This window comes from Lineus longissimus, chromosome 16 (genome assembly GCF_910592395.1).
Source record: "Lineus longissimus chromosome 16, tnLinLong1.2, whole genome shotgun sequence".
NCBI lineage: Eukaryota > Metazoa > Nemertea > Pilidiophora > Heteronemertea > Lineidae > Lineus > Lineus longissimus.
In genome coordinates, this window is record NC_088323.1 from 12,838,269 (window position 1) to 12,852,898 (window position 14,630).

At 41.5% G+C, this 14,630-nt stretch overlaps 1 protein-coding gene across 1 annotated transcript; it reads left to right on the top strand.

Moving 5' to 3' along the window:
• Window positions 1-112: 112 nt before the first annotated feature.
• On the top strand, window positions 113-10,994 carry LOC135500686 (cytoplasmic 60S subunit biogenesis factor ZNF622-like). The gene is made up of 8 exons (XM_064792297.1): window positions 113-170; window positions 1,102-1,288; window positions 2,523-2,871; window positions 3,787-3,975; window positions 4,708-4,870; window positions 8,277-8,407; window positions 8,919-9,050; window positions 10,519-10,994. The coding sequence occupies exons 2-8, from the start codon at window positions 1,112-1,114 to the stop codon at window positions 10,644-10,646; spliced, it is 1,269 nt and encodes a 422-aa protein (XP_064648367.1). The 5' UTR covers window positions 113-170; window positions 1,102-1,111; the 3' UTR covers window positions 10,647-10,994.
• Window positions 10,995-14,630: the final 3,636 nt, after the last annotated feature.

Here is a 14,630-nt window from a genome sequence, read left to right on the forward strand (position 1 = left end):
GATAATTGTTTTTGCCGTGAGAGGCGCTCGGAGCGGGCACCTTGCGGATGTTGTAGAATCAGTCTAAACACGTGTATTCGAAGTGTATTAAATACAAGAAAAGTAGCAGACCAGTTTAAAAACCAATTTCGTGACGATTGTGAAACATTTCCACGTGAAAAAACTCCATGGTTTGTATATCTGAACTCTGATTTTGTTTCTTGCATATTGTGAAGGAATTTATTACAGCCAACCACTCCTAGAAGATCCAAAAGCGTGATGTTACGCTATTTTAGTGGTGAAAATTACTCTGGTAGGCCGAGACCCGAGTCGGCGAGTGCAATGGATACACACTGCTGAGTGCATGGAGTGCATGAGTCGGACTGACACTCGTGTTACACAGTCGACAGTCACAGTGTGATACAAACGTAACAACATCACGTGAATCATCATCATATTCATGATCATTATGACTATAGTTTGTTCAAGAATACGGCCCCAAGAATATTTTTATCCCTAAATTCGCGTTTTTTATTGGTGTGTATGTTACGTGTAGCTACAGCCTACTGTATCGCACGTAGGTCGCGTGTAATTTATGCGAAACATAAGCGTGTCACTGTTGCGTCATATTGATGTGCAACTCAGCGCGTACGTTGCACATCACTGACCTGAAGCAGGATGGATGTCAATTATGATTTGGACTGTATGTCCCAGCATTTTAGTCCATTCAAAAATTCATTCCGACTAGGCCTACCTGCTCGGACAGAAAATGAGTGTGCACAGGAAATGAGCTGTCATGATGACACTACTTGCAATAGAGCGTCTGGATCTTGTGTTATGTGCCTATATGCTGTAACATCGGGCCTTTTTCTGGAGCTGTTCTGGCATGTGTGGTCAGAGTGAAATTTTTTAAGCTGATAAATGACTGGGATAAGATGTATTAAACCATCAATTTTTAATTTGAGGTAGGTTTGAAAAAAAGTGGGAGAAAATGTGATTGTGTAATCTATAGGCCTATAAGTGTTCATGAAAGGGTACATGAACATGTGGACTGACTAACCAAACTGGGTAAATTACAATTGTAAAGATTTGTAAAATTGTTTCTTTTCATGTTCTATTTAGAGAGTTGGAAATGAGTTGCTCAACGTACACCTGCATCACTTGTCGAGTGGCTTTCCTGGATGCTGACCTACAGAGGGCACACTATAAAACAGACTGGCATCGCTACAACCTCAAAAGGAAAGTGGCAGAGTTACCACCTGTGACTGCAGAGAACTTTCAGGAACGAGTTCTTGCACAGAGAGCACAGGTAAATGTTTTTATTTCTTAGCATTTAACCTCTTGAATCCCAAAACTTGAAAATCCCGGGATCCCAGGGTGGTCACGTGGTACAGTGGTTGCAAAATTGGGTCTGACTTCACGATGTGTAGCGCCTGCATACAACCGCCAAAGTCCGGTACCGAGGCGCCATCTACCCAGGCATGCTCTAACTGACCCTACTGTACATCAAACACGCTAAAACAAGCAATAAACTAGCGTCCCAGCTCAAGGGAATAAAAATATCACTGAGACCGACATGTCGGTTGTTGGGACAAAACGTTATTTCAAAATGACCGACTGGTCGGTCACCGGGATTCAAGAGGTTAATGGTCCTGGAATGTGGATTGCGATCGGTAGGGTATGACTCTGGTAATGCTCCTGCAGTTGTGTATGATGATGAGAGGTTGTCTTTTTAAGGCTTCCAGAAAACAAAAAAGAAGGTTTATTTATATTATCAAAATCATGATTGTGTCAGCACCGTTTCAAAGAGACAATTGTTTTTTCATGTGACTGAATACAAGGGTTTAGGCAAAATGACTTTGATATGCCTTAACTGCTATTATGAATTAAATCTTGTTTAAAAAAATGTTTGCCCCTAGTTGTTGTAGAGATTAAACCATTGAAAGTAATGTTTTAAATTTTGTTGGACTTTTAAACAAGGCCTACATTGTCAGTGTGTGATGATTTTGTTGTAATAGATTGAGTTCAACTCCAACTCAAACATATCTATTCAGGGACTTCTAAAACTATATTGGATTTTGTTGTAATAGTTTGAGTTCAACTCCAACTTAACATATCTATTCAGGGACTTCTAAAACTATATTGGATTTTGTGTTAACAGATTGAGTTCAACTCCAACTTAACATATCTATTCAGGGACTTCTAAAACTATATTGGATTTTGTTCTAACAGATTGAGTTCAACTCCAACTTAACATATCTATTCAGGGACTTCTAAAACTATATTGGATTTTGTTATATCAGTTTGAGTTCAACTCCAACTTAACATATCTATTCAGGGACTTCTAAAACTATATTGGATTTTGTTATATCAGTTTGAGTTCAACTTCAACTTAACATATCTATTGAGGGACTTCTAAAACTATATTGGATTTTGTTATATCAGTTTGAGTTCAACTCCAACTTGACATATCTATTCAGGGACTTCTAAAACTATAGTATATTGGACCTCTTTTCTCTACCCTTTCATATCTTTACTTGCAGCTTGCTGAAGAGGACAGACCAACACCTGGCTACTGTCATTATTGCCAGAAGAGGTTCAGCACACAGAATGCCTATGATAACCACTTGAGTTCAAAGAAGCATAAAGAATTAGAAGCCAAACAACGGGAAGTTGTTGAGGCACAAGTTAGGAAGAAGAATGAGAAGAACAAGGAAAAAGGCTTGGCAGTTCAAGTTGAAAATTTGAAATTGACCGAGAAGAACCTGAAGAATCTAGCGATAAAAAATCGGCTAGGCGATGCAGAGGGTGCTGGTGGTGCGCCAGGTGGAAGTGGTGACAAGTTGAAGCAGAGGAGCGGGAAAGCGGAGCTATTTGATGAAGATGATATAGGTTGGTTGAGGAGTCTGTTATTGTAATAGCCAAAAGTTTGAACATGACATTTGATCTCCCTTTGACTCCCTCACTTTGTTCGCAGAACTGAATTATTATAGAATGATTGGACATACAGGGTGTTCAAGAGAATATGATCGTATTATCATTATTTGTCTGAAATTATTTTGCCTATAATGGCATAATTGGAGATACAGGGTGTTAAAAAATTATACTATCATGAACCAGAAGCTTAAAGCTGACGGGTCAAATATACATTCCCAAGTAAGGCCGAAGCCGGGCTGTCGGTTATGTTTGTGATGTGCATTTGGATCTTCTACTGAATATACCCATGATCCCCATTGCACGAATCAAAATCGAGGCATTCTCTGCAGACACCGTAGGGTGCATTTCAAGTGAGAGTGCCCAGTGATCAATATATAAAATATTGCTCACCAAATGCACATCACAGACATTCCCAAGAGCTTGGTTTCCACCTTACTCCGGAATGCATATTTGACCCTTCAGCTTTAAGGTAAAAAAATTTGGACGTGGAGATATGAAATTATTTGTCTTCATTGCATAACAGGCTATTAAAAGATGTGTCATTTTGGGGTGTGGTGAAATCTATTGTCGTCATGATCTGTGTCAGACTTTTAAACAGGAAATGAAAACGTTCATTTTCTCCGCTCGAGAAAATGTCAAAAGTAGGCTGAAATGCTGGTCTTGCAAAATCCCCTTTTATAATATTTGTTATGATGATAGACCATAAAGCATAGCATTGGCATCGAGTTTTACCGCCATGGTTTGAAACCCAGGACATTGCGATAGACTTCCAGGTTGTTTCTTTTTAAAATACACAGTGGTACCTGTCCAACAGTACGAAGTTTTATCTGAAATAAGGTAATAAAACCTAGTTATTTTTTTTCTTTTTAGAAACCGATTCTGAGGAAGAAGAAGTGTCTGACTTTGAGGGAGAAGCTCTTGGTCTTGAAGAGTGTTTATTCTGCTCCCACATATCCGACACGATGGAGGACAATATCAAACACATGACGACAGCACATAGTTTCTTTTTACCCGACGTGGAGTATGTGGCAGATTTAGAGGGATTAATAGGCTACCTGGGTGGGTATTGAAAACAAGGATTATGTCCATATACAGTGGAACCTCTGTTGGCGGACATCTCTCTATTAAGGACAACCTCTCGAACTGAAAAGGCAAATATACAGTGGAACCTCCCTTAGTGGACACCTCTCAATTAAGGACAACCTCTCTATCGAGGACACTAGTTTTGGTCCCAAATTTGCTGTTTCTGTTCAATTCGACCTCTCTAATCAGGACACCTCTCTATTAAGGACAGCACGTGTCAGTTCCGAGGGTGTCCTTAATAGAGAGGTTCTACTGTATTTTCATGAAGCATGATTTGCATCACAAAGAGAAAGATGTACCACCAGTTTGTCTCCAGGGGGATAGCGAGCTAATTTTAATCATGGAAAAAGAGCCCACTTGGGGGTGTTAACCCTTTAACTCTCACTGTCACTGAATTGCGACAAGCGCCTATGCGATATTCACCATTGACATGATTGAGTTTCATTGAAAAGATCTTCTGCTATGCAGTTTTCCCCCCTACTGAAAGATGGCCTGCAGGTAGTAGACCATTTCTATGGCGGTATCGAGGAATCAACTCTTCTCTGTTCAGGCTTCAGTCTTTTGAGTTGAACAGATTATGACAGTTTTTTGCCTTTATATTCAGTTTTTATTCACGCAATTGAAAGTATTCAAATTCAATTACACTACAGATTCAAAATTTTTAACGAACAACGTAGGCCTTTAAAATTAAAATCATTTTCTTTTCAGGAGAAAAAGTTGGAGTTGGTAACGTTTGTCTTTGGTGTAATGAAAAGGGCCGCGCCTTCCTCACAGTCAAGTCAGTACAACAACACATGATTGATAAGGGCCACTGTAAAATATCATTTGACATGGACAATGCACTGGAGTATGCCGACTTCTATGACTACAGGTAAGAAATGTGCACAGGAAAAATACTATTATATGCATGATCTGTCTTTTTTTTTGTGCTGGCTGGACAGCCATTCCTCCGGTGATGATCAAGTTTTCTTCAAACATGTACTCCCAAGATGTAAATATGATGTTGATAATGTTTATGCTAGAAAACGGAAAAAGGACAGAGCCTAAAAAAGCAGTGTGCAGCGTCCTGCTTTAAAGAGTCAGTAGAATTGAGTATATTTTAAAAGCATTTAAAAATTTAACTGTTAGACACCAGCGTTATTAAACATGTTCAAATTTTTGTGCAGAATGATCGCCATATTAACCATTTTGCTGTGGGTGACGTGTGTACCACGTCATGTACATGGTCTCTTGCCGTACGGGTGACGTGCATACCATGTCACGCCCTTCTAGAAAATTTATTCACCAGCACAGTACTTTTTGGCTCACCGTAGGGGAGTCTATACGATACCGCAGTGTCCGTCGTCCGTCGTCGTCCGTCGTCGTCGTCGTCGTCGTCGTCGTCGTCGTCGTCGTCGTCGTCGTCGTCGTCCGTCGTATCCTAGTTCAAAAACAGTGGCACGTTTTTTAACCGCTAGGCCTATGAACTTAAAACTTTGTACACAGCACCCCCTAGGTCAGGTGACCTCTGACACTGAATTTCGGTCCGATCTGATTCTCAACTTGGCCACCAGGGGGCCAAATGTCGATATCTAAAAAGTGTGATATCTCGCTTATTAGTGACTTGCTTTCGATGAAACTTTTGTTGTAGGTACTCGTAGCAAATATACATCTTATATCATACGGGTTTTTAATTTGACCTACTTTTCAAGGTCACAGAGGTCATATGGCGTAAATTGGCCGTTAGAGTGTAAACTATGGCACGTTTCTTAACCACTAAAGCTATGAACTTGAAACTTGGTACATATAACCCCCTATATCACATAGCCTCTGGTGCTGAATTTCAGTTTGATCTGATTCTCAACTTTGCCACCAGGGGGCCAAAAGTGGAAATCTAAAAAGTGTGATATCTCGCTTATAAGTGACTTGTTTTCGATAAAATTTTTATGGTAGGTACCCATAGGAAGAGTACATCACATATCGTACGGGTTTTCAATTTGACGTACTTTTCAAGGTCACAGAGGTCATATGGCGTAAATTGGCCATTAGAGTGTAAACTATGGCACGTTTCTTAACCAGTAAAGCTATGAACTTGAAACTTGGTGCATATAACCCCCTACATCAGATAACCTCTGATGCCGAATTTTGGCTCGATCTGATTTTTTATTCGGCCACCAGGGGGCCATAATGGAAAAAGTAAGAAGTGCAATATCTTGCTTATTTTTAGTGATTCGTTTTCAATAAAATTTTTATGGTAGGTTCTCCTAGCAAGGATACATCACATATCATATGAGTTTTTGATCTGACCTGCTTTTCAAGGTCACAGAGGTCAAATGGCGTAAATTTGTCGTTTGATTGTAACTATGGCACGTTTCTTAACCACTAAAGCTTTGAACTTGAAATTTGATACACATGACTCCCTACGTCATGTAACCTCGGACACCGAATTTCGATCTGATCTGGTACTCAACTTGGCCACCAGGAGGCCAAAACTAAAATAGGCAAAAAGTGCAATATCTCGTTTATTATTGACTTGTTTTTGATGATATTCTTATGGTACTTACTCCAAGCAACGATACATCACATGTCATACCGACTTTGGTTTGACCTGTATACTATACATGTACAATGTTTCTTAATCTGGATGAATTACAAAGCACCAAATATCTATACGGTGAGCACAATGGCCCCTGGCCGTTTCATTTTGTATACACAGTGAGCAGTCGTTTGGATAATATACAGTAGAACCTCCCTTAGCGGACACCTCTCTATTAAGGATACCCTCTCTATTAAGGACACTAGTTTTGGTCCCAAAATAGTGTTTCCATTCAATTTGACCTCTCTAATCTGGACACCTCTCTATTAAGGACGGCACTTGTCAGTCCGGAGGGTGTCCTTAATAGAGAGGTTTGACTGTAGTTTGTCACAGTCTAGCTGTCGCATGATTGTCCACTGTGTACTGATGTTGAAGGCTGGGAAGCCGGTGTGTTTACGGTCTGTGTCGGCCCAGCTTGGCCACTTGGCGCATAGCAGCATGTACACTCTGTCATCTTGGGGTTGGGCTGGCACAGATTATATATTTCTTTTAATAAGCCCCCCTTTAGGAGGGGCTCTTAAGATACACGTGTGTGTGGGAGTATATACTGATTTGATGAGAAATAAAGAGAGTAAATATTGTATATCCTACAAACAATTTTTTTTGGTATTTTTCTGAATTAACTCCGTTGAGTTTACCGATTTCTCCGCGATCTTCCGGTGGTGGTTGCTATCCCATTGGTTGAAATTAATTTAAATCTTCATGGGAATTCGCTACATCATATGCCTAAGAAATTGGCCAATTATATTAATATTTTTATCAGAGAAATATCCGTCCTAAATAATGACAGAAAAGGGTGGTTTATTTCAATTTTGTGTCGACATGATCGAGGTCACGTGACATAAAAACAAAACAATCGCACACACCCGTCCAAAAAAGGCACTTTAAGAAAAACAAATACGTTTTTCCAGCTTAAAACCACACTGACGACTAAGTTATATTGGTCTACTGCCCAAATCTGAAGTATCAAATTGAATCACAAACTAGAACTAGCTCTATTTAGCTATAGTTGCGTGAAAAATTCGGGTGAGCGACGTACATTCTGTACCCTAGCGGCCAATAATTAAACTACTTTCAGCCGTCTGCTCCGGTCTCGTTAGGGAGTTTTTCCCAAATGTACGCGATGATGACGTGCCCCATTAACAGGACGTAACATCTATTTTAAAATGCGTTTCGAAAGTGAATGCATGAGGACAACCCATTTGTGTCGTATATCACTGGAAACGCCCGATTCCCGTGAATAAGGTCAATCACAATGTATTACATTACCATAACAAAAATGTGTCGGAAGGAACTATATGGATGGTCCCATCGCACCCCCCCTCCAGCAGTATGACACAGAAGGGCTAGTTGACTGTCCACCGGGGGGGTTTGGGGGGAGCTTCCCCCCAACGCACTGGTAAAAACCTATGTCGACGGAGGGGGGTTTGGGGGGTGTCCCCCCATTGTAACAGCTGTAGTTGTTAGAGCTTGCACTTAACATATGCTCGTAGGGGGGTTCGGGGGAGCTCCCCCGACCTAAAGGGGGGCTCACTAAGTTCTTGACTTTACATATTAGTGTCTTGTAAGCCTGTTAAGGCTGGCTGTGTTGTACGATACAGATGACACTCAAATAAATGATAAAATAAAGCTGAATCATAGTAGAGTGTCAAAAAGGAAGTGATTTAGATGCTGGTTCAGACGTTTTGAATTGTGTTTGCAGGAGCAGTTATCCAGATTATAAAGAGGGAGAAGAGCCAATGGAAGGAGACGATGATGGAGGTCAGGAGGACCAAGATGAGATCCGACAGAAGGTGCTGGATTCACAGAATTATGAACTAGTCCTGCCATCTGGTGAGTGACCATCAAACTAATGTCGTTAGCTTTTATCCGATTAAAACATCATGGTTTTTAGCTCACCTGTGGGGAGCTTATACAATATCGTGGCATCCATCATTGTCCTCCATCGATGAGTCGTTAGACAGGACTTCCCCTGTGTAGGTCCCTGGGGGCCATGAAACACAGTAAAAGTCTGTCGAAACACATGACACGTCACTTGTGACCTTGGGCAAATCGCTTTACTGAGATTGCCACATCCTTCAAATTCAATGTAAAGTTGATAATCTTTGAAGTGGCTGGTGCCTACAATCTACTTGTATAGATGAAACATGAGTTCAGTTGCAAGAGTTGGCCTGCTCTCCTGGTGGGAGAAACATGAGTCCTGGTGGGAGTCAGAGTCACAAGGCTAAGTATTCATTCTGGTGCACAATTGAGGTGGGAGGCAACAATTTCTCACAAGAGCAAGCGCAGAAAAGGAACATAAAGATTAAACAACTTGTGAATCATATTGAACGTCTTTTTGTAGGTTCATCTGTGGGTCATCGGTCGCTCATGAAGTATTATCGGCAAAACCTTCCGCTGAGAAATGGCAAGAGAAGCACAGTGATATCAAAAGTTATGGCACATTATCGGGGGCTTGGATGGACAGGAACTATAGGTAGGTCTGATCAGAGCTTGATCTCTGAAAAATAAGTAAAGAGGTCTAATGGTTCAGATATGATATGTTTTGTTAATTGTATTCTTATGCCAAAATAAATCTTTTTTATTTAAATAATTTTTTTTATAACTTACGGATAAGGCTCGGTACATACTACAACAACTGTTGGACTAGTCATATTTTTAGCTCACCTCTTAGCAGAGGTGAGCTTATCCCATACCGTGGCGTCCGTCGTCCGTCGTCGTCGTCGTCGTCGTCGTCGTCCGCTGTCCGTTAGCAGGGCACGTTTCGTAACTGTTAGAGCTATTGAGTTGAAACTTGGTACACATGTACCCTTATGTAATGACACCTTGGAGACCAAGTTTCGGTCCGATTCGTTTCATGGTTTGGCCACCAGGGGGCCAAACGTTAAAAGTGAAAATATGCAATATCTCCCTTAATAGTAGTCGGGAAATTTTGAAAAAAATATGGTAGGTACTTCTAGCAAAGGTGCATCATATATCCTCCGGGTTTTTGATTTGACCTCCTTTTCAAGGTCACAGAGGTCAAATGGTGTAAATTGGCCGTTAGGATGTAACGATGGCACGTTTCTAAACTGCAATGACTATTGATACCAAATTCGGTACACATTTACCCCTTAGTCAGGTGATCTCAGGGACCGAAGTTTGGTCCAATATGATTCACCACTTGACCACCAGGGGGCAAAATCCAAAAACCTTAAAAATGTGATTATTCCTTAACTTCTTGCCCGATTGCCACCAATTTGATATCATGGGTACATCTAACCACCATACAGTATATGTCACCCAGGTTTTTAATTTGACCTTCTTGTCAAGGTCACAGAGGTCAAATGGCGTAAATTCCCGTCAGGCCGTAACTATGGCACGTTTCTTAACTGCAATGACTATTGATCACAAATTAAGTACACATGTACCCCTTGGTCAGATGATCTCAGGTACCGAAGTTTGGTGCGATCTGATTTGCCGTTTGGCCTCCAGGGAGGGGGCCAAATCCTAAATTCTTCAAAATGCCATTATTCCTAGTAATGACTTGCCCGATTGGCACCAATTTTATATCATAGGTACATCTAATTCTAACAACCATTCAATGTGTCACCCGGGTCTTCTTTGATTTGACCTACTTTTCAAGGTCACAGAGGTCGAATGTTATGTAAATTGGCCATTTTGGGGAAATTGTAATTGCTTGGACCTACATCAAACCTAACACTACATGACACAATACCATGCTCTTTATCCATCTTTCCTCCACATGAGGTGAGCACAATGGCCCTGGCCATTTCATTCATGATTAGGCAGTGGTGCCTCTATCAAGAAAACCTGGCAAGTGGATGCACAAAAGTCATCACTTTGATTGTTTGATAGTTCGTATTTGGGCTGGTCATTGAGACATGTCATTTATTTAGTCGTCGTTCTTTGCAGTGGTAACTGAGTTATACCTTATCTTTCAGGGCCTGGAGCAGAAAAGAAGGCCAAAGACTTGGCATACGTCCAGCGAATGAAACACAAACATCACATGAAAATCGGAGTAAAAGCTAATAAATTGCAGAAACATTTCCGTGAGCAGGTCCTGTTTTAGATGTCAGCATGTGCCTTTCCTGGATTATGATTGTACATGACTGGACATGCCCATCCACCACCGTTGTGCGTATATCCATCCTTCACCGCCAATAACTCCACCCTGATCGGTCGTAGGCTAAACAGGGCATCAATAAACTACTTATCTTTTTATTGACTATGGGAAAACTGAATATCAATATCCATAGCATGGTACTTTGCTCAGTTTCAAATAAAAAAACTGAGTTGGGTTGTGACTTCCTCAGGACTTGGTGGTAATGTGCTTCATAGAACAAGGAGTACTTGTAAAAATGAAGAAAACAAATTCTATTATTCCTGTTGTAGAATAAATCTTGTCCTATTTGATTCAGCCTGTTTTTTTTGTTTAATTATTTTCTCTGGCAATGAAAATAGTGGGAACTGGAGCAGATGTAAAAATTAGGCCTCTAAATACCATGGTATTAAGTGCCATCAGCATATAATTTTTGGCTCACCGTAGGGGAGTCTATACGATACCGCAGTGTCCGTCGTCGTCGTCGTCCGTCGTCCGTCGTATCCTAGTTCAAAAACAGTGGCACGTTTTTTAACCGCTAGGCCTATGAACTTAAAACTTTGTACACATGACTCCCTAGGTCCGATGACCCGTGACACTAAATTTCTGTTCGATCTGATTCTCTACTTGGCCACCAGGGGGCCAAATGTGGATATCTAAAAAGTGTGATATCTCGCTTATTAGTGACTTGTTTTCGATAAAACTTTTGTGGTAGGTACTCATAGCAAGGATACATCATATATCTTACAGGTTTTTAATTTGATCTACTTTTCAAGGTCGCAGAGGTCAAATGGCGTGAATTGGCCGTTTGAGTGTAACTATGGCACGTTTCTCAACCACCAAAGCTATGAGCTTGAAACTTGGTACATATAACCCCCTATATCAGATAACCTCTGGTGCTGAATTTCAGCCTGATCTGATTCTTGACTTTGCCACCAGGGGGCCAAAACAGAAAAAGTAAGAAGTGCAATAGCCTGCTTATTAGCAAATTGTTTTTGATGAAATTTTTATGGCAGGGACCCCTAGCAAGGTTACCTCAGATGTTGCACGATTTTTCGGATTTGACCTACTTTTTAAGGTCGCAGAGGTCAAATGGCGTAAATTTGCCGTTTGAGTGTAACTATGGCACGTTTCTCAACCGCAACAGTTATGAACTTGAAACTTTGAACAAATGACCCCCTAGGTCAGTTGACCTTTTACACTGAATTTTGGTTCGGTCTGATTATTGACTTGGCCACCAGGGGGCCCAAACTCAAAACTCAAAAAGTGTGATTTCTCGCTTATTACTGATTTGTTTTTGATAAAAGTTTCATGGTAGGTACTCCTAGCAAGGATACATCACATATCTTATGGGTTTTTGATTTGACCCACCTTTCAAGTTCACAGAGGTCAAAGTTGAAAACTTTACCGTTCTTGGTACGTTTTGTCGTTGTTCAATGTAAAGAGTTTTAATTTTGTGTAATGATGCATCTAAGAAGCCACTATTTGTATGCCAAGTTTCAGCCAGATCGGAATTCAAATATGGCCGAAATTGCATGTTTTGTGGGTTTTTCCTCGTATTGTGGCAATCCAAAGGTCGTGAGTTCAAACCCCGGTCAAGGACATCCAAAAATATTTTTATTTTTCATCTTTTCCTTTTTTCTTTTCTGAGTTCTATCTTACATTTTCTTCATTTTTTGATTTATTTGGTGCCTTAGATTTAATTAGGCGGCCATCTTGGAAATCGTTTTTTGCCGATTGCTGTAGTGTAACGAGTGATGAAATTGTTATGGTCAGGTGGATGTGTCTACATCACATATCACCCTGGTTTGTTATTTGACCTACCTGTCAGGGTCACTGAGGTCAAAGTTAAAAATGTATTCACCATTGTCATGGAGTGGCACGTTTCTTCACTATCATTTTCACCTAGACTCTACAAGCTTGGAACCACAAGTCTCGGATTCACCACTTGGCCAGGGCCGGCTCTGAACTGGTCACAGATGCATGTATAAATTATGAGAGGCCTACATACTGTAGCACTTTCTGTAACTGTCTACTAGAAATACTTACGGTGAGCACAATGGCCCCTGGCCGTTTCATTTGCCATTGGCAGAGTCTCGAATGACACAGCACGTCCAGACCAGATCCTTAGCAGCACTATCAATCCAGTCACCTGGAGTATGCCTGGGGCAACTGTGGAAATCAATACAGGTCCCATTTTCAACAGGGGAGTGCCTCACTTTTAGTAATGTATGGGATAATGGCTATATTCAGTAACAGACCCCAATGCACATAATGAATATTCTCAAATGTACTGGGGGGGGGGGGGGTATATTTGACTCGACAGCTTTGTGGACACACTTCGGACTGACGATTGCTGTCCTTAACCCCTTAGTTGCATAACCCCCCTGCTGATGGTGGTTGCGTTCAGCAGCCGACCCCAGTGTGTGTAATTTTGGCCCATAAATCCAGGTATGCTTCACTCCCCTTCTCTCTCAATCTAGACGTTTTCATTCATTTTGCCTTCAGTCAACCCTCGAATGACGCGGCACGTACAGACAAGTATGAGAAAAAAGGTCCTTAATAGCACTAGCGATCCTGATGCCAGGGGCCACTCTGGAAGTCAACACCGGTACCATTTTTAACAAACCACCCCTGAAAAGTACCCTCGATGTGTCCAAATTTGTAAGTTTGAAATACGCACGATTGCAATTCGCCTGAGCACGAACCAGATAGCCTGTGGAAATGGAAGCTAGAAAAAGCAAGCTGGTCTGTATCCTCAAATTCGGTCCATATGTCATGCCCCAGACCTGCAGCGCCAAAGAGGAATCGATCTTTGACCACCCCCATCATAGACCGGGCCAAAAATAAGGCCATTTTCATAGAATTCTCTAGCAACGAAAGGGTTAATCAGATGGTGCCCACTGGTTATGTCACGAATCTCGGCTCCCATTATATCAAAACTGATGTGACATGGTCACTACCTGAGCAATGTCTCGATTTCAGTTGTCAAATTGAATAGAAAGGACCAATTCTGGACTAAAAATTTGTTTTGATGGATAAGGTGTCCTGCTAAGAGAGGTGTCCGCTAAGGGTTATGCCACTGATCATGTTTCAAATCCAACGGTGTACTCCATGGTGAAGTTCACCCCGCTGTTACACCTCGTGTACCATCGCCAACTGCCAGTTCTGGGGCAAGTATGTGTATTACAAATGTGCCAAAATTAACCAGCCAAATTGTATGCCATATACCAGCCAAATTGTATGCCATACACCAGCCGGTGGATGCCAGGAGATGTCCAGGCCGTCAATCTCCTGCCTATCTCACAACCAGTCACTGCTAGATGGAGAAAAACTGCCGACACCGAGTCAAATTCAGGACCTTGCCCAGGATGGGGTCAGAGGGAGAAATCTTGCGGCTGCCTGCTGTGCAGTGACGGATGACGATAGTGACACTGTACAATCTTTAAGGGACAATATAGGCAGCAGCCAGGCAGGCAAGATAAAGTTACACGAAGTCGCCAATAGGGGTCTCTCAGATCTCACAGTATTTCAAATGATTCATGCTTGTACGAGAAATATATTTAGTGCTGAACCTGACATGACCCAGGCCCGTTACTCTGTAAATTAGTCACCTGAAGATGGCCAAATTAGCCCCTCTGCACCTGCCTATAGTCCCCCTTTAAGATGCCAGTCCTCCGGCAACTCCACTGGGTGCTGGTTAAGTTTCTTATTGATTATAAAGTTATGCTACATTGCTGTCAAGTTGTTCATGGGTTGGCACCTGGTTATACCAAGAGCTTCCTAATTGAAATTGCCATTGCCATACCAGCTCATGCTCCTGAACTCAAGTCCACAAAGACTCAAGTCGGAAGATGGAAGTTTGCTGGCCTCTGGTGGGTTTTCTGTGGAACCAGTTTTGGCCCATCTCTGGGTAGCAGAGATTGTCGGAATTTTAAGCAGTTGTTGAAGACA

Bases quoted from the DNA above. Each gene is read 5' to 3' on its own strand.
- LOC135500686 (XM_064792297.1), top strand. From the start codon at position 1,112: ATGAGTTGCTCAACGTACACCTGCATCACTTGTCGAGTGGCTTTCCTG. The intron at 1,289-2,522 runs GTAAATGTTTTT...CTTTACTTGCAG, and splicing joins TTCTTGCACAGAGAGCACAG to CTTGCTGAAGAGGACAGACC. The intron at 8,408-8,918 runs GTGAGTGACCAT...GTCTTTTTGTAG, and splicing joins TGAACTAGTCCTGCCATCTG to GTTCATCTGTGGGTCATCGG.